The sequence below is a fragment of the Bubalus kerabau genome, chromosome 13, assembly GCF_029407905.1.
Source record: "Bubalus kerabau isolate K-KA32 ecotype Philippines breed swamp buffalo chromosome 13, PCC_UOA_SB_1v2, whole genome shotgun sequence".
Lineage (NCBI taxonomy): Eukaryota > Metazoa > Chordata > Mammalia > Artiodactyla > Bovidae > Bubalus > Bubalus kerabau.
Genome location: NC_073636.1, coordinates 40,071,266 through 40,096,099, shown reverse-complemented (window position 1 = coordinate 40,096,099; position 24,834 = coordinate 40,071,266). Strand labels below are relative to the sequence as shown.

The 24,834-nt window shown below is 45.8% G+C and overlaps 1 protein-coding gene across 1 annotated transcript in view; it reads right to left on the bottom strand.

The window, feature by feature from the left end:
• The window catches only part of CFAP61 (cilia and flagella associated protein 61), a 251,944-nt gene that overhangs the window by 55,025 nt on the left and 172,085 nt on the right, over nt 1-24,834 (bottom strand). Inside the window, exons 20-22 of the mRNA XM_055543290.1 lie at nt 23,010-23,174; nt 15,592-15,770; nt 2,860-3,152 (exon numbers count right to left, since the gene is read on the bottom strand). Of these exons, the coding sequence (XP_055399265.1) occupies nt 2,860-3,152; nt 15,592-15,770; nt 23,010-23,174 (637 nt within the window). The remainder of the gene's footprint in view (nt 1-2,859; nt 3,153-15,591; nt 15,771-23,009; nt 23,175-24,834) is intronic.

The following is a 24,834-nucleotide window of genomic DNA, read 5'->3' as shown; positions in this document are numbered from 1 at the left end:
GACCCCACAACCACAGTGGAGATGTGAAGATACTTGTCCCCATCAAAGTCTTGGAGAAGGGAATGGCAACAGACTCCAATATTCTTGCCTAGAAAACCCCATGGACAGAAGAGCCTGGAGGGCTAAGGTCCACGGGGTTGCATAGAGTCAGACATGACTGAGTGACTCACTTTCACTTTTGTCAAAAGTCTCCTAGTGCCCTGACAGAGATGCTACTCAAAGCTGATCATCAGAGGGATAAATACCCTGATCTCTCCCTTCTTTAGGCTTCTAATCCCCAGCCGGTACCTGTGCTATGCCAAGTCACTCAGTCGTGTCTGAGTCTTTGTGACCCCACGGAGCATAGCCCGCCAGGCTCCTCTGTCTATGAGATTCTCCAGGCAAGAAGACTGGAGTGGGCTGCCATGCCCTCCTCCAGGGAATTTTCCTGACCCAGTGATAGAACCTACATCTTTTACATCTCCTGCATTGGTAGGTGGGTTTTTTTTTTTTACCACTAATGCCAACTGGGAATCTCCAGCTGGTACTTACTGTTGGCCAAACACAGATGAGAGTTTCAGGGTGGGGTTGGGTGGGGAGAAACACAGCAGGGGAGCAGGAGACAGGACCCAAAGACAGAGGACCACGGTCTGACTCATTACTTTAGGGGGAAGTCTGGGCAGGAAGGCATGCTGGATCAAGGTGGTTGAAAGTATCTGCAAGGTGTCTTTGCCTTGATTCTAGTTCTGACCTAATAGGAGAGTGAAGGCCTGTGGGGGCTGCTACAGACCCTGTATTCAGTCAGATACTTGGGGAAGGTGTTCTTGTACCTGTGCTCCCTAGGCAGGGTGTGTACGCACCCCCAGAATTCCCCCAGGGTACACTTGGCACACCTCTTCCAGGATCATCATTTTGGGAGGAAACTTCCGATGAGAAGATCTTTATTTTTCCTCTCTTAAATAGGTATTGTGACATACATATGTAGATATGTAAAAAGTACATACACTTTTCTATTAAAATACTATGAACTTTTTCTTTTTCACTGCTATATCCCTCATACTTAGGACCGAACTTGAGACATAGTAGGCTTTCAATAAATCTCTGCAGAGTGAAGGAAGGAATGAATGTTCTTGAGGAGCAGAATGTAGAATCCCCTGGGTTATCAGAATGAAATGAGAGGTGGTAGGGAAGCTCCTCTGGCATGCAGTCTGCCTTGAGCTCCTCCTGTCTAGGTTCTGGGGGACGAGGGTCACGGCACCCACCTGTAAGAGCACTGGGGCGAGAAGCCCTGACTTAGGCTGACTGGCGCATACTGCCAGGTAATGGACCCCCATGAGCCCTCACAGGCCTCCCCCAGGTGGTCTTCCCACCACAGGCCGCTGGTATTCTTCATCCCAACCCAAGGGTCAACACACCCTTGACCCCCGTAAGTCCAGCCCTCACGCTGACTGCAGCCCCCTCCCTGAGGGGTCTCCTGCTTCTCTGGCCCCTTCCCCTCTTCCTCCTGGCTTCTGCTCGTCTCCTGAACAGGCTGTGAGCTGAGCTATTCTAAGTCCCTGTTCCACAGGGAAAGACCCACTGTAGCTGTTTTCAGAATCTTAGGAGGTCAACACGGTGTACACTTTGAGGCCCTGTTAGCCTGGGTCAGATCTTAAGCTGATGGGGAGTCACCGTGTTCTGTCTGTAAAGTGGGGTGCTTCCTGTGGCAGAGCCATTGTGAGGAGGGGGCAGAATGCACTGCAAGAGGGCAGCACGGCGCCCGGGACTTGCTCACAGTGGGGCTGGTTGTTGTTCAGTCGCTCGGTCGTGTCTGACTCTTTGCAACCCCATGGACTGCAGCACGCCAGGCTTCCCTGTTCATCACCAACTCCCAGAGTTTGCTCAAATTCATGTCCACTGAGTCAGTGATGCCATCCAATCATCTAATTCTCTGTCATCCCCTTCTCCTCCTGCCTTCAATCCTTCCCAGCATCACAGTCTTTTCTAATAAGTCAGCTCTTCGCATCAGGTGGCCGAAGTATGGGAGCTGGCAGTCCTCAAATCCTGACACTCCATCCACAAACAGGAGGGTGGGGGGGTCCAGTGCCCCTTCCTTTGCATGCGGGCTGCCTCGGTGACCTGCCTCCAGGACTCCGAAGGATGCTGCTTGACGTATGAGGTTAGGTCACAGGAGGAGGGATGCTGTCTCTGTCTCTATCATCTCTCAGTCTGTCTCTATCTCTGGATCTCTGTGTCTGTCTCTATCTCTGTTTCTATCTCTCTGTCTGTATCTCTGGCTCTCTGTTTATCTGTTTCTGTCTCCATCTGTCTGTTTCTATCTCTGGCTCTCTGGCTCTCTCTGTCTCTATCTCTGTCTGTTTCTCTCTGGCTCTATCTCTCTGTTTCTCTCTCTCTCTCCATCTCTCTGTCTCTCTTGATCCTCTCTGTCTCTGTCCCAGTGCTTTTGGAACCAGTCACCATGCTGAGGAGAAGCTCAGTCCCATGGAGGGGCCGTCTGTGATTGTTCTGATCAGCATCTCCCCTGAGCCTGATCTGACACCAGCAGCCCGACAAGCGGGGGGGACACACCTTTTCTATGGCTCCGGCCCTGCCCAGTCCCCTTTCATCCTCAGGAAAGACCTCTAGGGATTCCTGCCCGATGAGCCGGCTCCCACGCTGGGACCACAAGAGAGATGCAAGGATGACTACTGTTGGTTTAGGTCACTCGGTTTGGGCGGCTCTTTACGTAGCTACAGAAACTCTGAAAGTTTGCAGGGGCTGGAGAGGGGTGGCAGGGAAAGTGTGACTGTAAGTTCATCACCCATCACCTTTCAGACCCCAAGTCCCCCAAAGCTGGTAGCTCTCCCAAGGTGGTGAGTGAGGTTCCGGGGACCTACTTACGGAGCAGGGGAGCTGGAAGGGCTTGGTGGGCGTGGTGAAGCTGGCGGTGTGGATGGGGTCCGGGTACAGCCCGTTGTTCCACTGAGCCAGCAGTGCGTCCCGGTACACATTCACCCCCGCGGCCTGGAGCGCGTCCTCTATCGCGCCCTCCACGGTGCAGTCGTTGATGCAGGTGATGATGGATGTGGGTGGGTGCTGTACCAGGTGGATGCAGGAGCCCCTGACCCCCAGGCTCAAGAGGGTCTCCACAGTGGTGTATGTGTCAATTGAGTTCCCATAGATGATGATGTTCCCTAGAAAAGGGGGCAAATTGCTAAGATACATAGCTTAAAAAAAAAAACAAAAACCCAATAACCTTATTAGTCAAGTGCTAATGATGCTGAATTACTCCCTCCAACCCTCTCATTTTTTTTCAGCTGTGGGAAGCCAGTGGTGTTACCTAGCAACGGCAACCAAGATAATTTAGCAAAGAATGGACACACAACATCCCACAAAGTAGTCAAGTACTTTTAACACACAAGTAGGATATTCGTTTATGTTCCTATAATTTGAAAGTTGAAATTATGCTAAATGAAACTGTCAAGAATAAAACCTTTTATCTTGCTTTTCCCCTACTTGCTATACTTATTAAGGGGGAAAAATGGCGAAAGTTTGCAATAAATGCAAGTTCTTCTTGAGTCATGAAAAGGACAATGGTTAAAAAAAATAGTCATGTGCATGATGGTAAGGACATTTTAATACTTAATTGTTGAATTGTGTTGATTTCAAGAAAACTTTTTTTTGAAAACTAAAGACTAGAACATTCTGCTTTGCAACAGATAATTTTATAAAGATTCAAATCCTGAGTTTTACAATTTAATGTGTTAAGACCTAGAGAGAGATTGATGGGTATTTTTTTGGTGAGGAAAAATAAAATCATAAAATAATCTCGAAAGATTTATACTGTGTGAGAGTACTTTGATGATACAATTTATTTATATTTCTTAAAAATATTACAGAAGTAATTACATATGCTCTTCTGATAATGATATAAATTTTAAGACCAATGATCCTATTATATGAGTGAAGTGTATTATGTGCTATTCATGTTATTTTTGACATCGAATTGGCATTATTACCTCTTCACAAAGAAAGAAACTGCTGAGGACTCACATTTCAGGCAAGCTGTAACAATTTTACCACAAAACTTTACCTCTCTTTTTCCTTCTGTTTGTGAAATGATATGAAGAGGAATTTTAAGAGACAAAATAAATGGCAAGTGTATTTACTCAATTTTGTGGAATAAATTATGCAAAAATCAAACTGAAAGGAGGTATAATGGCTTATCTTACTTGCCTAGAAGAAAAGGAACTGGAATCTCTTTCAGGCATTTTTCAGAGCTCCTAGGAAGTCCTCGCCTACTTCCTTTTCTCGAACACGGATGGCCAAGGGGGACAGAAGCCAGGGGCAGGGCCCCTCCTCCCCGCCTTCCCTAGGACATTCTGATCTGGGGGCTCTGATTGCCTCCCCGTTCAGACTCACTAGTGTGACATTCCTGAGTAAGCTGCATTTTCCTTGGCTGAAAGAGCCAACATTTTGTTTAAATTATTGAGGTACCCACCTGCTGCAAAACGTGACTCCTGGAGGTCTGACACGACAAAGCAGCAGCCCGCCAGGAGAGCCAAAACTTGAACCTCACATTGTCCAAATTTGAGGTCCTCTGTCCCTTCTTTCAAATATGCATGTGAAAACAGCGTTCACTTTCCGTGAAACAGGTTAAGCGTTTAGGCCCCATGCAACTCAGAGTTTCATTATTTTTGCAATTTCTCCTTCATGTGGGCTTTTAGCAACTATTCTGCTTTTTCATTACAGGCTCACAGAAGCCCCAGCAATGCCAGGCTGCTGGGGTCATTAGAGGGCTGTATTTTTAGCCAGGGTTGCCCACAGATTGTAGGCAGTTGGAGAGTCTGAGGACTTCAAAAGATAATACTTTTCATAAAACCTCTCATACTTAAATTAGATGTCTCTCTCTCTCTCTCTATATATATATATATATATGCTAACTTCTAAATAGTTATCTTTTGGTTTGTCTTTTAATGTAATTTGAAACACCTCCCCAAACATGAGACTTTGGTTATTGTAACTGTCAGCTATTGTCACAATAATACTGTGTAACAAGCTACCCTCAGACTCAATGCCAGAAAACCAATAAGCCTGTGGTAGGTCAGCTCACAGGTCTGCAGGCTGACAAATGCTGGCTGCTATGGCTCCAAGCTACGGTTGGTGTCAAGTCGGTACCACCCTGCCTCTCTCAGCCTCTTTGGACCAATAGCAACCTGAGGCATATTCTCTTTTGGGAGCTGTGCAGGAAGGCAGGCATGACTGCTCAGGCACTTTCCAAGGCTCTCCTGGCAACAGCCACTAACGTTCCCTTGACCAAAGCAAGTCAAGTGGCCAAACCCACGCCCAAGGGGGAGAAGCACACTCTGTCCACAGCAGGGATGTGTATGTGTGTGTATTCATTGAATAACATTCCAAAATCATCGTTACTCTGGGCACAGTACTCTGTGTACCTATGCCTACGTGAGGCCTATGTGATGTCATCTAAAATTTTCATCTAAACATGTTTTACTGATCATTTACTTACATTGTCCCATCCCACAAAACAGAGTAGAATCCCATTATAATTTTCTACTACCTAAATAACAAGTCTCAGGTCAAATCACATCCCTCCATGAATATCACAAAACCCGATGTTAGGAAGTCAGCCTATTACTCTTTGCCCGTTCAGTCCTTCAGCTTTTAAGCATTCCTACTCCAGGGTGGGAGGCGGGGAGGGAATTATTCTTTCCATTATCTTCATGCAGTTGTGACTTATTTCTGCATCATTTCCAACTTTTACTTTGCAAAAAATTTTTAGATTCAGTTCCTGTTTATCTCACGACTCTGATATATCAGGCCCAACGTAGGAATTTTTAATACACAAGCCCTTATTATTATTACTATTAGTAAGAATAACAGAATTGTTATCAATAACATTGGCTTCAGGCAAATGCCTGTAACTTTTTCATAAGCCAAAGGTAAAAATATAAGTATGAAGACAATTCATAGGAGAAGCAAAGTCTTATATTTTGAGGCATCTCCAGGAAAAAAACCCAGCAGATAAAGAATTTGCTTGTTAATGTATTCATTTCAGGACAAATCAGTTTAGGTAAAAAATATGACTGCTTGTATTTATCAGAATAATTTTACTTGCATGGATGAGGTGGAACTAGAACTTTTTTAAAACTACTTATTTCTTTTTCCTTTTTTGGCCATGCCACATGGCATGTAAGCTCTTAGTTCCCGGACAAAGGATTGAACCTATACTCCTTGCAGTGGAAAACTAGGAGTCCCAACACAGGACCATCAGGGAAGTCCTGGAACCAGGGCTCTTAAAGCCCCCCTGGGCTGGGCTGTGGCTGTGGTCGTGTCTGGGCCCCAGTTGAGGATCCAGCCTCCAGCCAGGTGAGGCTTCCAAGGATCAAAGATTGTCTCTACCTGCCTTCCTTGCATCACTTCCCCAGTGATGGCTAAGTGATGGGTAGACTTCAGGCTCACCCTGCCCACCTTGGGGCTCCACACAGAGCCTCTCTACGACAGGCAGGACAATATGGTTCCTGGCCAGATGTATGGAAGAATGTTTAGGCTTTATCAGCTTGCTGACCCGAGACTAACTAAGCGTTCCTTTTGGGTCCTCTCAATGTTTACTGCGGGACACCCTCGCTCTGGCCAGGTTTTCCTACTATGCCCTTCCACCTGCTGTTCACTATGAAGTTGGCACCACAAGAAAGACTGAACCAGCCAGAGGATGGATTGTACACTTGAGATCTGTAAGACAGAAACATGTTAGATCTGGCTACTGGGTTTCTCTTCCAGCCTACAAAATCATACCCAGTTCTAAATGTAACCCAAATTGTGTGTGCCTCCAGCACAACAGTATAGAGTAACACTCCTAGTGTGCTGGTTCTCATTTAAACCCAGGACCAAGGATATTTTCCAGGGAGGTGAGCCCCTCGTGTGATGACCGTGCTGCGGACTGTTGGGTGGATCTGGGGCTGAATCAGGGAGGGAAGATGGAGGGGGAAACAACTGGAGAATGAAAGGGAGGGGGTGGAGTGAAATAGATTTTATCATCTCTGGCTGAGTTAGAAGCAAGAAAGGGTTTAAAAGTAGGTGAATGAGGGACTTGCCTGGAAGTTCAGTGGTTAAGACTCTGCTTATATAGCAGGGGGCGCGGGTTCTACGCCTGGTAGAGGAAATCATGCTGCATGCATGCGTGTGTGCTAAGTCTCTTCTGTCGTGTTCGACTCTTTGTGACCCCGTGGACTCCTCTGTCCATGGGATTCTCCAAGCAAGAATACTGGAGTGGGTTGCCATGCCGCCCTCCAGGGGATCTTGTCTTTTACGCCTCCTGCATTGGCAGGCAGGTCCTTTACCACTAGCGCCACCTGGGAAGCCCTCATGCCTCATGGCGCGGCCAAATAAACAAATAAATGTAGGTGAAAGAAAGTGGTTGTGGGGTGGGAGAGGGGCTGGGGAAACTGGGCCATAAATAACAGCAGTGAAAATGGCTTTGTAAGGGCTACACTGAGTCTGCCAGTGTGTCTGAGCCTGAGAGGGCCAGGTGGGGTGGCTGGGGTCCCCCTGGTGCAGAACACCCTGATGGCTGTTGGGGTGGTGTGGGAAGCAGCCCCAGGGTATGTGGTACCCGCAGCATCTGTCATCTACAGCGGGCTTCAGAGGTCAGACAACTCCAGGTCATTAAAGATTCATCCAGCTCATGCAGTTCTACCACTTCGGTGCTGTGTAACTCACAGAGTGTTTGCAAATATTTAGAAGGAGATGCATTCGTGTATGTTCTTTGGAAGTGCCCCTGCATGTATGGAAGAAACAGAGTGGAAAAGCTTAGGATGTCCCCCTGGATATCAGTTGTATGCTAAGAGATCCACTCATTGTCTTCTTTGCAGCTCAGTTTATTTAATAGATAAGAAACAACCAGTCTCTGCACTGGATTTGATGGCTGACAGAGGAGAAATGGCAGGCAGTCCTACTTGGAAACGGCAAATGGTAACCGACAGTTAGAACAGACTGGGTTGATTTTCAAGGAAGGGTGATGGAATAGAACTGCAGCAGTGTTCATGGGAGGCTGATCTCTGTTGTCCCTTTTAGGGGATAAATTATGCATTAGGGAGATTACAGAGCTGAATCAGGAGGCGGGGAAAGGGGGACAGAGGGGTAGTTAAAAAAAAAAAAAAGACAACCCTGGAAAGCCCCTGTAATTAAAGTTGGCTGGAAACAGCACCGTTTCTCTCTCATGCCCACCTGCAGCAACCTTTGGACCGAATGTCCAAGGGAGCTTCCAAAGGTAAGAGGGGCTTCCCGAGGCGGTGACGGCCCAGCTGGGGGGGAGGGGACATGGTGACCCTTCACCGCTCCAGTGAGCTGCCACTTCTCCATCTGAGGCTGAAAAAGCATGAAGACCTGCTGTTTGAGATGTTGCCATGAATGGAGAGGTGATGTTTTTGCTACTCTCTTGTTTGATGCTGTAAATGAACACATGAGCAACTCTGATTGTGTGACCAGCAAAACAAGGTAAATACACCCAAGATACAGAGATGGGAGGATTCTCCAGGAGGAAAATCATCCCTTGGAAAGAAGAACAGGGAAGGAATTTCTGATCTGACGTTCTGGCCAGGAAATCACCTCTCAAGAGGATAGGAAATAAATTTAGGAATTATGCGCACAAATATTAATAAGAATTTTTCTTTGTAGTAAATGTATTTTTAAGACCAGAGGAAACAAGAGTTACACATTAATTTCTGTACTTTAAATGACTTCTATCCATGTATATTTACATATTCCATTGTATTTTGATGAAGAATTATAGTTCCTTTTCCACATCAAAAGAAACAGAATGATTATGACCAGAACAGACCCAGGAGAAAAGTTTATGCTCTCTAGAAAACTGAGCACAGAGAGGTTAAGTGACGGGCTCCAGGTCACACAGCCGTAGATGGTTCAGCAGGATTCAGACCTGCCAGATCTGATTTGAGAACCAGGAGGGCATGGCAACCCACTCCAGCATTCTTGCCTGGAGAATCCCATGGACAGAGAAGTCTGGTGGGTTACAGTCTGTGGGGTCGCAAAGAGTCAGACACAACTGAAGCAAAGTAGCACGCATGCACACTCATACCACTACACTGTATTTGCAGATGGATATAAAACTTGTTCTAAATGCCTATATTAAAAACAAAAATATATATATATATATATATTTGACTACTGTGGTGTTGGAGAAGACTCTTGAGGGTCCCTTGGACTGCAAGGAGATCAAATCAGTCAATCCTGAAAGAAATCAGTCCTGAATATTCACTGGAAGGACTGATGCTGAAGCTGAAACTCCAATACTTTGGCCACCTGATGTGAAGAACTGACTCACTGGAAAAGACCTTGATGCTAGGAAAGACTGAAGGTGGGAGGAGAAGGAGACGACAGAAGATGAGATGGTTGGATGGCATCACTAACTCGATGGACATGAGCAAGCTCCTGGAGTTGGTAATGGACAGGGAAACCTGGCGTGCTACAGTCCATGGGGTCGCAAAGAGTTGGAAATGACTGAGTGACTGAACTGAACTGATATAACACATTCCTAAAAAAACCCCTCTAATTGGCATTTTATCTGTATAATTAACTTTTGGAAATAACTAGATAATGAAAGAATTTTCATAGATATCAAACAATATTTATAAATTATGAAAAAAATCACTTAAAAAAACATTTTATATCTGTGAATAGACCAGAGAATACACTTTTTATTTTTCATATGTTAAAGCATAAGATTTCCATGACCCAAGCCTGACCTGTCCCATGTTGCTCTGCCAAATGAAAAAGGAAGAATATATTAGATATAGCATAACAAGGGCTTTGTTCGGTGATTCATGCACTGGAATTTTAATGTTATACTTTTCTTACAAACATGCTTTTAATAAGGCAGTAAACTGTATTTAGCTAAAGATGAAAATAATTGATCCATTTCGGGCCATTAAGGCGGTGGATTTTTTTGTACTTTACTTTCATCCTACTTTTCATTTTCATGGAAAGTACAGAGGTAATAGCAGTTGAATTTCAATTAGTTTCAATTAATGCCATAAACTGTTATAATGTATTAGGTTGCTGGGTTCTATCTGAACCCCCGCCCCGCCAGCTAAACCCTCCGGGTTTTGTTTGCTGTTGAAAGCCAGTGATGTCAGCTCTTCGCCGGGATGCTGGAGCAGTTCTAATAGTTTAGGATAATTTACATCTATAAACCTATCCAACTCCAGAGCCCCCAAAACAATTTCCTTCAGACTGGACTCATTCCATCACAGAACAACTGTTTCTCCTTTGGAAGCAGAGGGTGGCATGATAAAACAGAGCCGGGGGTTGGAGGGGGGAGACTGGTGATACTTTGGGAGAGATGTTTGTGCATTTCCAAAGGGCAGAAATTCAGAGGAAAGCTAACTTCCTCTTAGTTAAAAAAAAAAAAAAAATTCATTGTTTCTGCTACCTAGAATCCATCTGTCCTTCTAGAACAATCCCTCCACCATCCTCAGAACAAGCCCCTCTTCTTGAGTCCCTGGGCTTCAAGTTGGGCCTGGACTGTCCCAGGATTCGGGCTATGATTCTTGGGTGGACATTTGACTCAATCCCCACCCATGAGACACAGGAGATTTTTTTCTCAGGGTCTTGGCAGAAGCGCCCTATCCTCGGTGTCCACCTCCCTCCAACCCCACCCTGAACTACCGAGAAAAAGGAGAATTAGCACAAGGGAGCAAAAGCTAACTCTGATGAAAAACGTCCACATTCTTTCTGGCGTAATTAGGGACCAAGAGCTGACAGGCGGAGTGACGGTAATGGATGCGGGAACAAAACTCTGCTCCTCCATTTCATGGAGTGCCAACTTCTAGTTTCCTGCTTCAAATGCCATCAGCCCATCACTCATGTGGAAATAAGCTAGATGCGGTCTTATGCCAACAGGACCACCAAATGGATCAAAGGTGGCTGCTTCCAGCCCTTCCCCGCCAGCATGGTGGCCCCCACCTCCAACCCCAATTCACCCTGCCATGAACACCAGAGATGGGGTTCACCTTTCTGCACTGCTGTTGCATGCACAGCATCACCCTTGGGACCCCAACCTCTAATAAATAACCAGTTAAACCTGGACTTAGCTGGACACTGACATTCCCCCCTCACCCCTCCACTTCCCCATCTCATTGCTGCCCTTCACAGAGTCTGCCCGACCTAAGTTGTTGGGCCATGGGTTTTGGATACAAGTCAGACATCCCCAGCCTCTCTCTTCCTTTGCTTATCCTGCCCTCCTTTAAGGCTGAGCCAAATCCTCCCTCCTTGGGGAAGCTGTCTCCAAACTTCACATTCTCCTGGGCTCCCATGAAGGCCATGGTGCCCCTCTACAACCAGACTGTTGCCTGGTGTACACGGATCCCTATCTTTTGTGTAGAGACCATGCTAGACTGCACTATTGGTAGGATGGCAGGGGCTGAGATGTACATCCGGGGAACCTTCGTGCACAGCAACAACCCCATCGCACAGCAGTAGTGGTGGTTATATGACTGAACTCTTACCATGTAGGAGACATGACCCTGAGTTGGACATGAAATAGCTTATTAATCTCATTTGCTCCTCACAGCAGCCCATGTGAGGAAGATATCTGGAATGGGACTAATTGAATTCATCTGAATAGGGCTCTAATTATGGAAAAACAACAAAGAGAAAGAGCTTCCTCAAGGCAGGAGGTTAACGTTTTTCTTCCCAAATTCTCTTAGAGTCCTCTGAAAAGGGTCACTAGCCTAAGTTGAATGAACTTGGCTGGATCGGTTTCTTAGATGCCTTCCAGAGTCTGGGCCAGCCCTCTGACTGTTTAGAGGACCCACTTGGGAGATGCCCCAGGGGTATTGTTAAGCAATGAACCTGGAAAGCAGCCTACTTTTAAGATAGGAAGCTAATGTGTACCAACTTCCTAACCTGTTCATTCAGTAGACAAAAACAGGTATGAATGGGTTTTATGCAATGGCTAATGGGAGACATTCTTAAATCTTGCAAAACCATTTATTTCCCTTTAAGTGGGTACCAGAATGTCACCATCTTTGACCACTAGTTAAGGCAACGCGATAGCATGGATGCTCCTCCCCCATTTGAAAGCCAAGAACTTTTTGCTTTGGAATTTCTAAGTACTCTGCCATAAGCATTCAGAGTTAAGAACTTGCATTATAGAATATTGTACACCAGTACCCCTCATGAACACAGGCATAAGAATTCTTCTAAATATGTTAGCATTCTGATTCCAGGAATAAGGATATAGGAATTTTCATCTCGACCCAGTAAGAATTATTCCAAGATGCAAAGTTAGTTCAGCACTCAAAAATCAATTAAGGTAACTCACCAAATTAACAGAGGAAGCAGAAAAAATTATTTATCACCTCAATAGATGCAGAAAAAAGCATTTGATAAAATTCAGCATTTATTTGTTGGACTGCAAGGAGATCCAACCAGTCTATCCTGAAGGAGATCAGCCCTGGGATTTCTTTAGAAGGAATGATGCTAAAGCTGAAACTCCAGTACTTTGGCCACCTCATGGGAAGAGTTGACTCATTGGAAAAGACTCTGATGCTGGGAGGGATTGGGGACAGGAGGAGAAGGGGATGACAGAGGATGAGATGGCTGGATGGCATCACTGACTCAATGGACATGAGTCTGAGTGAACTCCGGGAGTTGGTGATGGACAGGGAGGCCTGGCGTGCTGTGATTCATAGGGTTGCAAAGAGTTGGACACGACTGAGCAACTAAACTGAATTAAAAACTAGAAACATCTAAAAGGCATACTTTTAGATGAAAGTGATGTGGAAACTTTTCCACCTAAAATAGGAATGAGACAAGAAAGTCCACAATCACCATTCCTGTTCAACTGGTGGTCACTGACAGGGCAATATGGCCAAAAAGAAGGCTTAATAGGTCTACAGAGTAGAAAGAAACTAAAAAAAAACAAAAAAACTTGCATTGCCACATGCAAAGGCCCTTTTCTTGGTCAAAAGATTCCTGAATCCTAACTCTCAAAACAGCCAACAGTTGATTAAAATATTACATTGTAACAGGACTGAGCACATTCCTAAGACATAATCATATTTTGTATTGAACCACTGGTTTTTGTGTTTTCAGCAAGTTTAAGTTACATTTTGAGGTCTGGACTTGATGAAATGGGTCCCTGGTGGCTCAGCTGTTGAAGAATCTGACTGCAGTGCAGGAAACCTGGGTTGATCCCCGGGTGGGAAGATCCCCAGAGAAGGGAATGGCTACCCACTCCAGTGTTCTTGCCTAGAGAATTCCCATGGACAGAGGAGCCTGGCAGGCTATAGTCCATGTTGTTGCAAAGAGTTGAATGTGACTGAGCGACTAAACTACAAAGACAATGATGTCACAGACTGTATGGATAAAGGCAGGGTTCTGAAAACTCTGATTCACCTATTTTTGTAAATAAAGTTTTATTGGAACATGACTGTGTTCCAATAAACAGTGTTCCAAAACAGTCATGCTCATTCACTGACACATTGTCAGTGGCTGCTATCTTGCTACAGCAGCAGAGTTGGGTAGTTGGCACAGAGACCATATGCCCTGCAAAGTCTAAAATTTTTACTGTCTGGCCCTTTACGGTAAAAGTCACTGATTCCCTAAGTGTACTTAGGTCCTAGGGCAGTGATTAAAGAACAACTAAAATATTGAAACAGGTTTAAATACATACAGATCCAAACTGAAAATAATACCAAGTGTTAATGCAAATATTAAAATACTTCATCAAGTTTTAATCTGGGTTCCCAGTATACAGCTATATATATGTAATTATATATATGTATGTTGGAGAAGGCAATGGCACCCCACTCCAGTACTCTTGCCTGGAAAATCATGGATGGAGGAGCCTGGTGGGCTGCAGTCCATGGGGTCGCTAAGAGTCGGATGTGACTGAGCGACTTCACTTTCACTTTCATGCACTGGAGAAGGAAATGGCAACCCACTCCAGTGTTCTTGCCTGGAGAATCCCAGGGACGGGGGAGCCTGGTGGGCTGCCGTCTATGGGGTCGCATAGAGTAGGACATGACTGAAGCGACTTAGCAGCATATGTGTGTATATATATGTATCTCCCACACCTGCCCAAAGGTTCCAGACCCCCAGTTGGTTTTATGGGTTATTCCTGTCTAATTTTTAGATGCAAAGTATTTCTGACCCCAGAAAAATGTGGAAAGCTTCCCCAAAACATTTTGTGAGATTGGCATACCCTCAATTCCAAAACTTGACAAGTCAAGCATAAAAGAGAAAACAGGCCAATCTCACGTATAAATTTTGATTCAAATAGCCTATAAGTATTAAAAAATTGAATTCAGCAATGTATTGAATGTCCTTTGATATCTATTTCCTTATTTGTAATGAAATAAGTGTAGGAACTTGAGAGTTAACCAAAAAGTTCCACTAAAAATTAGAAGAAAGTATATAATATATTAATTATAATAACTAACATTGATTATAACAACTAACACTAATTACAATGTGCTGTGCTAAGTTGCTCAGTCGTGTCTGACTCTTTGCGACCCCATGGACTGTAGCCCATCAGGCTCCTCTGCCCAGGGGATTCTCCAGGCAAGAATACTGGAGTGGGTTGCCGTGCCCTCCTCCAGGGTATCTTACCAACCCAGGGATCAAACCTGCATCACTTACATCTCCTGCACTGGCAGGTGGGTTCTAATTGTCAGTCATAATAACTAACATTAATTATAATAACTAACATGGTGAAATTATATTTAAATAAATACATTACATAGATTAATATGTTTGATTGGATATATACTGATTCCCCATACTCCAGTCACTTGGTGATCCTTCTATCCCTGGACCGAATTGAAGGCTGGATTAGAAGACCAGCCCATTGCAGGTAGTTTATAACCTAACCAAGGCCCTGATCCTCTCTGTGCTTTCAGTAAAATGAGGAGGCTGCAGAAAGTCACCTCTAAAAGTGGACTCCCGGATTTCAAGACAAACTGGCAACGAGGCCCTGTTCTGGTTATTCTATTAGTCAAACAATTTCCATGAACCCAAGCGGGAGAGAGGAAGACACTTAAGACGACGCTTCTGAGTGGCAGAGGCATTTGTACAAATGCTTTCCCCTCTCTTTTGGATGCAAAAAGTGGCAGGCGACTCAACTGTGCGTCTGTGGGAACGACTGTGCGGGCAACCACGGCAGAGAACAATGGGTGACGAGAGAAAAGAGCCCTTACGACTCAGACCTTTCTTTTTCTTTCGAGGTCTTTTCAGCTTCACAAAAGGAGACATATTTTCCATATAATTGCTAAACATGTTTGCTTATTAAATTATTCTTTAATTAGTTAATGATTTTAGCCATGCTTTGCTCTTCGGATATTCATTTCGTGTAATAAAATAATTATAGATAATTAAACTATCTCCAGCCCTTTTCTTTCCCCCGGCAAACATGCTGGGTATCCAAAAATGACAACAAGTTGTAAATTAATCTGGAAAACAAAGCATGACAGATGAATGATTTTGTTGGAATTAATTAGGCACTAATTATACACTGGAACTAGATGAAGAATAAGACTCATTATGGAAAGAAAACGCTGTTCTGAAAAGATGCACGGGAACCAGCATCCTTACCTTCGGCAGTGATGGAGTTGTTCTTGATCCAGGCCAGGGCCCTCAGGCAATCCTCCTCATCGTTGAGGGTGAAATGATTGCAGGGAATTGGGCCGGTGTACCGCCGCAGGCAGCTGTTTGAAACCTCTCTGTTGGTCGGATGGAGGTTAATATCCACCTCCGTCGGGCATGGGACCTGAGGTGCATTACAGAAAGATGCTTATTTTGGTGGTAACAGGTGAAGCGTTCAAACAGTAATTAATTCATTGACTCACATAAACAAAGCAATGCCCAGTACAGGTGTGCCTTTTTCCATCTCCAGATAGAATCAGGTTGTAATTTAAAAAACAACAAAACAAAACAAAAATCAGATGGGTGAAGTGGCCACTCGGAGCTAATTCTCAAAAAGGAACTGCCCTGGTCATCTTGATGCTGCATAACAAATTATTCCGAAGCTCGGTCATGAAAAACCATTAGGAGGCTCCCAGGTTCTGGAGGTCAGCCATGCAGACAGGGCCAAGGTGGGGGACAGTAGGTCTTTTCGGAGACCTCAGCTGGGAAGACCTAAAGGCTGAGGGTAGAGACTTGATGGCCAGGGGCTGGAATCACCTGGAGATGAATTCAAGCCTTTTTCTTTCCCCAAGAATACAGGGTGGGTGTTTAAACAGATGACAAATCATTATCAGCCTGTGTCTAGAGGTTGGTCCCAGCTGTGGCAGGGGACGTGATGCCACATGAACACCATGTGGCTTGAGCTTCCTCATGACTGGGTGGCTGGGTTCCAGGGCACACGTCCTGGGAGAGGTCAGCAGTCCAGGGGGCTCACAGTCTTCTTTAACCTGGTCCTGGGGAGTCCAGCAGGGGCTCTCCTGCCAGGTTCAGTCACAGAGCTCATGATGAAGGTCTGGCCAGGGTCAAGGGAACGGAAACCAGGATCCACCTGCTCCCATAGGCGGGACAGGGCCATGGAAGAGTCTGTAGAACTGCATTTGATGTGGCCATTTTTGGTAAACAAACAAACAAAAACAACAACAACAACAACAACAAAAAAGAAACCTGCATAGAAGCAACTGTATCAGGGATTGAAAGTCAAGCGCACAGAGGGTCGAGGCACCAAATGAGGGAAGTGGGCTACCACTTACTTGTGAAAATTATTGGCTTCTCTCTCACTTTTTCAAAGAAGTATTCTTCCCCAGCCTTGCCCCCTCTCTCTCTCCCATGCAGTGCAGAGCCCTTCCAGTATAATTCCTGCTCCCTGACTTTTGACACAGACACGAGTGAAGACGGATGCTTTCCTCTGCCGTAGGGAAAGGAACAGCACCACATGATCACGGATGCCGGCTGGCTCTGGTCCTCATTGTCCAGGATGCTGTGATGAGCTGGATGGCCCGGACCCCAGCCAGAGTGTTCAACCTTGACTCAGCTCCATCCAGTCATTGCCAGGGTAGTCTTAGGGTTCTGGTTGGCCAGATATCATCTCTCAAGAAATGCCAGATATTTGGGTCTTGTTTTTATGTGGACTCTTGATTTGTTCATTATTTTGGTTCAAATGAAAATCAGACAGGCGCTGTCGTGGAAGCCAAGTTAAAGAGCAGAATGAGATGGGTGTGCCCAGTGGCCCCCTCGCTGCCCTGCTGGGTAGCATTTGGCGGCCAGGTGGAGATTATGGGAGATGATGAGGCTGGAACCCATGGTGAAACGCCCAGGCAGCCCGGCTTTTATCAGAGAAGCCAGCGTCCTGCATGCTTGTGGCCTGAGGCCTAAGGGTATGAGACCAGACTCCTACGGCTACAGAGGGCAAAGTGTTCACTGGCTGCAGAGACCAACATGGGCTTCAAAGAGTCTCTTCCTCCCCTGAGGACCACCGGCAACCCCTGGCCATTAGGGGGATGTGAATGCCAGATGGTTGCCTGAGCATGTGGGGCTTCACTAAACCCCAGATGACATTTGGAGAACTTGCTGGTACATCCTTCCTCAAGAGAAATAGTAAAGTCTGACTACACGACTGTGATGTATGTAATTCAATTTCAAGTGGGACTAAAGAACAAAAAAACAGAATCAATTTTTAAACCTGGATGTCTTTTCTCTGTGAGGAGGCTGGCCAGAAACTATGGTCATTTATCACAACTAAAGGGCTTCCCAGGCAATGCTAGTGGTAAAGAACCTACGTGCCAGTGAAGGAGATGTAAGAGATGTGGGTTTGATCCCTGGGTCAGGAAGATCCTCTGGAGAAGGGCATGGCAACCCACTCCAGTATTCTTGCGTGGAGAATCCCCACTGACTGAGGAGTCTGGCGGGCTGCAGTCCACAGTGCCGCAAAGAATCAGACACGACTGAGGCAACTTAGCATGTGCGTATGGAAATGGCAACCCACTCCAGTGTTCTTGCCTGGAGAATCCCAGGGACGGCGGAGCCTGTTGGGCTGCCATCTATGGGGTCGCACAGAGTCGGACACGACTGAAGCGACTTAGCAGCATGCATCACAACTAAAATTGTGGTGGCAATCTCTTATTAGCAATATAATGGGAAAATTCTGGTATTAATCACACTCGCAGTTGGTATAAAGCAATCCACCGGGGGCTTTGGTGAGTGACTTAAAGTGCACAGTGTGGAATACTCTGCCTTAGAGGTTTTAAACTTTATTAGAACTACAACAAGGATTGTATTGATAGTTAAGAGAAAATGAAATTGGGGTAACATATCAGTTTAGTAAATCATGCTTTAACAAATCAGGAAAAATCCTTGGCAGAAAAAGGCAGAGCTGAAGAGCAAACTGAGAGCTGTTCAGTTTATAAAAGAACTTATCATTCCAGATAGTGTGTGTTCAGATGAAAGAAAAAAAAAAAAACACTCAGAAAAGAGGGGAAAAAGGAATAAGGTCAAAAATGAAAATCAGTTTGCTGCAATCCTGTGATGTAACTGTCGCCTAAAGATTCGTATAATTCTTCTGTGCACTGAAGCAGGTGGAGTTGTTTTTGCACATCTAAACTATAAAGAATTAGAAATTAAAGGGATAACGTATTTTCATATTTGCACAGTGCCATGTCACAAAACAGGCAAAACTCAAGCTAAGTTTTTTAAGCTTGGAATTTTTAAGTTCCGAAACTAATTAAGTTGCCCACACAGAGTTTAGCAGAACTCGATACGTCAAAGGATCTATGGGGGAAAATCATATGATGTCGTCAGTGAAAGGAGGGAGTAAAGTTCAATAGGAGGCCATTCAATGTAGAAGCCCATCCGTACCAGCTCCCCAAAGCAGAGGTTCTCTGCCACCACTAACCTGGCACTGAACTGTGACTGGAGAGAAGCAGGGGACTTCCCAACCACTCCAGTGATTCGGGACTGAGCATCACCTGCTGGTGGGAGCCTGTTGGCCACCCTGATCTCAGCAAGTTAATTAACATGGCAGCAGGGGATGCTGCTGGCCTACCCATTATTCTGTCTCCCTTTCTTTCTTAGGAATGGATTCCTGGGACATATGCCCAGTTGGAACATTTCCCCACTTATGACCTAAGAAGTCAAGAGAGATAAGCAGGCATCCTTGATGAGGGATGGGGTAGAAGCAGGAGGGAAGAGGGCAGTGGGAAAAGTCATTTTGCCCCAGTCCTTCCTTCTTCCTGCCTCTTGCACATGAAATGGCCGGAACCACAGCAGCCACCACAAGATGCTGAGGATAGAAAAACATTCTAAAGGCAGAATAACAAAAGACAAAGGGTCTGGGTTCCTGATGACACCTGGAAGTCACTTTACCAGAACTGAGTTGCTTTTCTCCAGATATTTTTAATGAAAGAAAAAAAACTTTAAACAACAACAACCTATTTATCTGACTCTAGCTATAAATATTGGAGAAGGCAATGACACCCCACTCCAGTACTCTTGCCTGGACAATCCCATGGACAGAGGAGCCTGGAAGGCTGCAGTCCATGGTGTCGCTGAGGGTTGGACACGACTGAGAGACTTCACTTTCACTTTTCACTCTCATGCATTGGAGAAGGAAATGGCAACCCACTCCAGTGTTCTTGCCTGGAGAATCCCAGGGACGGGAAGCCTGGTGGGCTGCCGTCTATGGGGTCGCACAGAGTCGGACACGACTGAAGTGACTTAGCAGCAGTAGCAGCTATAAATATTAAGTTCCAGAATTTGTGTGTTGTGAAAACTTTTAAAAGCCATCAAGGGTAACCTCTGCACCACAGCTATGGGAGAGAGCAGGAAGGAAAGGGGAAGGAGGAAGGAAGGGGAAGGAGACACGGAAAGAGGGAGAGAGGAGAGAGAGAGGCAAGGACAAAGAACTGGAGCCAGACCACCTGGGCTCTAACCTTGCCCCTAATCTGCCACCCTGCTGTGACTGTGGACAGTCTGTCTTGTCTGACCTTGGGCCTCAGCCTCACGGCACCTCAGTTGCCTCATCTGTGAAACGGGGATTCTTGCATTTCTCCAGTTAGTTCTGCTTTGCTGGACGTGACTATTGCTGCTGCTCCTAACAGCTGTATGAGTTTGCCTGACACCTCTTGCTGTTGCCCCGTGAATCTATTTTTTCGCTCTTACCCTCTGGCTGCCCATCTTTGCCCCACCTCCTGGCTTCCCCAGAGTACTGCCTCGTGGGGAGTCCCAGCCACGGTTTTCCCATGGCCACGCTGACTCATCTGACTTCAGGCTGACACTTTTGTCCTTCCTCTTTTTGTGATGACCCACAGCCCGGCGTGGGGGCAGGCCTCTCTTGGTCTGCATGATGTGCCAAGAGCCGTGGAGGGGGCCCGGGGACCCCAGTTGTAAGCTCTTGCACACAGCTTTTTCAGAACCTGTGTGTGCTCAGCAATCAAAATAACCAATCCACACATGGGCTTTGTGGGGGAGGGGTTAGAGGGAGCTGAATGTGAACCAGAAAAATCTTCATCTTGCAAAATAGAAAGGCCATAGCTCATATCAGAAGTCGACCGATCAAGAGGAAAACCACAAACACATTTTTGCGAGTTCTGGGGAGCAACCCATGAAGACTGAATAATGGAAATGCCTTAGAATGGTTGACCCTGGAGACAGGGCTTGAAAGTAGAGACTAGCCCTCTTCATGCGAAACACTGCAGCACAGTGTAGCCTGAGCATGGATTTTCTCATTAAAAGAAAAAAAGTGTGGTGGATCTGGATATCAAAAATATTGCACGATATTTTAGACTGATCCATGCCATTTATAAGTCAGATTAGAGGTTAAGGTTTGCAATTATATTTTATAACAGATATAACATATAGTCTTTTTGCTTACTTTCATCAGTTTGTTAGTATTTTTTTTTAAATCACAGCATTGGGACAAAACCATGAGAGATTGGAAGAGAAGTAAATAGGGAGAGAAATAAGAGCTGGAAGCGCCCAATGAATTCAGCTGCCTTTAAAAAATATCAGCTTATGTACCTTTAGTTTTCATGTCCTTCTGGAAAAATTAATTTGGAACACTCTTGATCACTTCTTCATTTCATGTTGCCTGGTGTAAAAAGGGCAAGAGCTTAATGTGCCACAGACGAAAGCTGTGGGGCAGCTGGGCACACATGGGCAGGCGCCCCAGACTCTGGACAGCTGGCCGGGCCTCCTCTCACATTTTCCCAAGTCCACAGTCACAGGGAGCAGCTGGAGCTCTGAGGTGAGGCGGGGGACATAGGAGTGCTTGGTGTTTTCTTCTGATTTCATGTTCAAAAAAGAGGAATATTTAAGGACCTCATTTATTTTTATAAATAAAAATCCAGAAAAAAAAAATCCTTTTCTACACTTTGAGAACTGGATTTCTTTAAAAAGAAGAAGGAGAAGCAGAAGGGGAGGAGGAGGTAGGAAGAAAAGACATCACTCAGAGGCTGATCCGAGCTGGACCACGAGGGGTTCCCTTGACCTGAGGTTTCCAGGCCTCACCTGGAAACAAGTCAGAACTGAGGTTTCTCAGCCACACCCACCCCCACCCCACCACCTGCTGGCATCTGCATTTTAACGAGATGCACAGGGGATTTTTGTGCATATGACAGCTGGAGAAGTGCTGCTCTAGAGTAAGATGAGGTTCTAGAATGTTCGAGTCCATAGTTCTCCAACCTAGCCTCAAATCAGTGTAAGTTCAATGCATGAAGCAGGGCACCTGAAGCCGGTGCTCTGGGACAACCCAGAGGGTGGGGAGGGAGGTGGGAGGGGGCTTCAGGGTGGGGGGATACACATATACCTGTGGCTGACTCATGTTGATGTATGGCAAAAACCATCACATGCTGTAAAGTAATTATCCTCCAATTAAGTTTATTAATTTTTTAAAAAAAGAATCAACTGGGAGCTTCAAAAAAAAAAATACTGATGACTGGATCCCACTCACCCCAGAATAATTAAAACAAAGTCCCTGGGAGCAGGGCCCAGCCTGGGTTTATTTCAAAAGTGCCCCAGGTGCACTCAACCGGTAACTGCGGCTCAGTGATCGAAGTAAGTGATGCTCAGGGTTGCCGGGCTGTCTGTCCTCACCATGACCACCAGCTCAAGCATGAATGAATCCCCATGGTAGCCTGGGACAGGACCAGGAAAATACGACCAGTGTTTGCGTGGGACATGGTGGAGGGGGTGGATAACTCCGTATAAACCCAACTTGGAGCCTATCCAGTTCCTCGGGGGAAATGTAACAAAAAGACTCCATCATCTAAATCTCTTTCCATCAAAGAGATGACCTATTTCTGCACAAAATGCTGCTGCATTGCAGAGTGAGAATGTTCAAACTCAGCTTCAGTCACATCCTGGAGCATTTTCCTCGAGTGGGGTTTGAGAATTTAACCCAGATGGAGAGCATGGTCACCAGGTAAGCCACCAGCCACACTCCCTAGAGCTTTGTAACCAAGACACACAAAAGCACAAGGGTGACAGAAGGTGTGCATGTCTGAAATACTTTCTTGCAAGCCTGGCACCATCACCAAATGTTAGGCTCTTGAAAATGTAAGTTGCTCAGTCATGTCTGACTCTTTGCAACCCCATGACTGCAGCCCACCTGGCTTCTCTGTCCATGAGATTTTCCAGGCAAGGATACTGGAGTGGGTTGACATTTCCTCCTCCAGGGGATCTTCTGGACCCAGGGATTGGACCCAGGTCTCCCGCATTGCAGGTGGATTCTTTACCATCCGAGCCATCAGGGAAGCCGTAGGCTGTTGAGGCAAAGTTAATTTCCTGTAGATGCATGACAGGCTGCTTCTGGATTCTGCTCTGGTGAGTGGCAAGTGTTCGACTTTGGGACCACAGCTTCAAGGATGGCATTTCTCCAGTTTGCTGTGGTTTTCACCCTTGGGAAGAATGCTTTCTTGGAATAGGGTTTCCAGGAAGACTCAGTTCTGGTCACGCGTGCAGATGGGAGGCACACTCTTGGCCCTGGGATGTGGGCCCAGCCACCCCGTGACCCGTCCCCCCGCCCCGCTTCCCTCAGCCCTCGAGAGCTTCCCTGGTACTGCCGTCCAGTGCAGAGGATGAGGTGGTCATACAGCACGACTTTCTCTCTCGAAACGACGACCTGCTTGGCTGCTCGGTCTATGGCGGTCATCTTAGCAACCACCACGTTGACCCAGGAGCACAGCGACATCAATTCATGATCTCTGTCATTATAGCAGTGGCTGCGGAGAGAGAGGCTCCATCAGTGACATTGAGCAGCTGACAGTGGGCATTAATTAGACATCCGGCGAGCTGGGTCAGGGCCCCTGGTGGGCCAAGCCCGTGCTCTTGCTGAGAACTTACCAGGATCTGGGCAGGCTAGGAGATCTGTCCTTGTGTAACATTTAGTCGCCAATCGACATCTTCCTATTAAAGCTAAATTGTTTTGCTTGGGGTAGGCCGGTCCATGCCAGGGAGGATGCACGCACGCCTGTGTGTGTGTGTGTAACCATTTCTAATACTCTTCCTTCCAATGCATGGCTGGTGTAAATTTACTTTAGCTGTTGAACTGTCACAATGACAACTGTCATCTTGTCATATTGACCACAGACTCGGAGTGAATGAGGATGAAGAAAGTGACACCTGAGGATCCCCAAAGGCAGGGGTTGAGGCCCCACCCGTCTGCGAAGGCTTTTTGATAAATGACTCATATCCAGAATAAGCGTATGGATTCATGCCCAAACAACAAAACACATTTTATTTAAAGAAGGTGTCAATTAGGGAATTATGTTTGCATCCAGTACAATCCCTGGGGACTTTGGGGAGTCCCTCCTAATGACTAAGGTGATTTATAGGGACCTCTGCTTCCATAAGAGCAGGTCCAGGATGGACGGGTTTGCTTCTCTGGGTTCTGTTTGAGGATGAACACAACACTGTAATGGGAGAAAAGTAGATTTCCTGTGGCTTTGGGTTTATTTAGATTTCTGTAAGGGTTGTTTCCAGAATCTTCTGGAGGGCGTGACCCTCAGGTACAGGACGTTTTAATAACCCTGTTCTGAAGACCTAGAGTGCAGAAGAGCAGAACACTGAGAGTCTGTTTAAACCCAGGCTTCCCCAAGCCAGGGTCCGTGTCCCTGCTCTGTTGCCAAGGAGACTGGGTCCCGGGGACTCTGCACCCCTTCTCAGAACCTCACCATCTCCACCTCCGAGCAGAAGGTGATGACCTCTCCTCACCCACCTCAAGGGTTGTGAGGGATGGGCATGAGAATGTAAGAGATGCTGTCCGGTCAAGCGGGATGCATATGTGAGGAGTTATTAGTCCAGATAATGTTAACGATACACAACCCTGTTTACTCTGATTAGAGGCAAACAGGATTCTGAAGTGGTAATGGGAGAACATTTTTTCTTTTTGATCCATGCGTAGAGTCTGCTCGCACCACACAAAAAGAACACTGGTAATGGATACACATTAGACCCTGTTACGGGGCCTGTGAAAGAGAAGCGAGTCTGGGCTTTGTATCTCTCCATGCAACAACACTTAAAAAACAAGAAAATTTCTTCTTAATAAGAAAAGAAAATAGGGGGCTGACCTGTCACGGGAAAATAACAGATAGTGAGATGAAATTCTTTTTTAAAAAGCCATGTTGGTAGCTTTATAGGAAAACAGGATGTTTCATTGATTTCGTACATTCACGAAGAGACCCATGAAGGACTGTTCCTATTTGGGACATCATCCATTCCTAATAGAGTGGTACTGTCAGCCATTCAAGATGGGAAAAAAATTAAATTTCGTTAATGACAGGGATTTGTCACATGAGGATCTGCTCAAAGATGCAAGTTCTCGGGGAAATTTGGGAAAGGCTAAGATGAATGTTATTTGTAATGACAGTCGGTCAGCAGTGT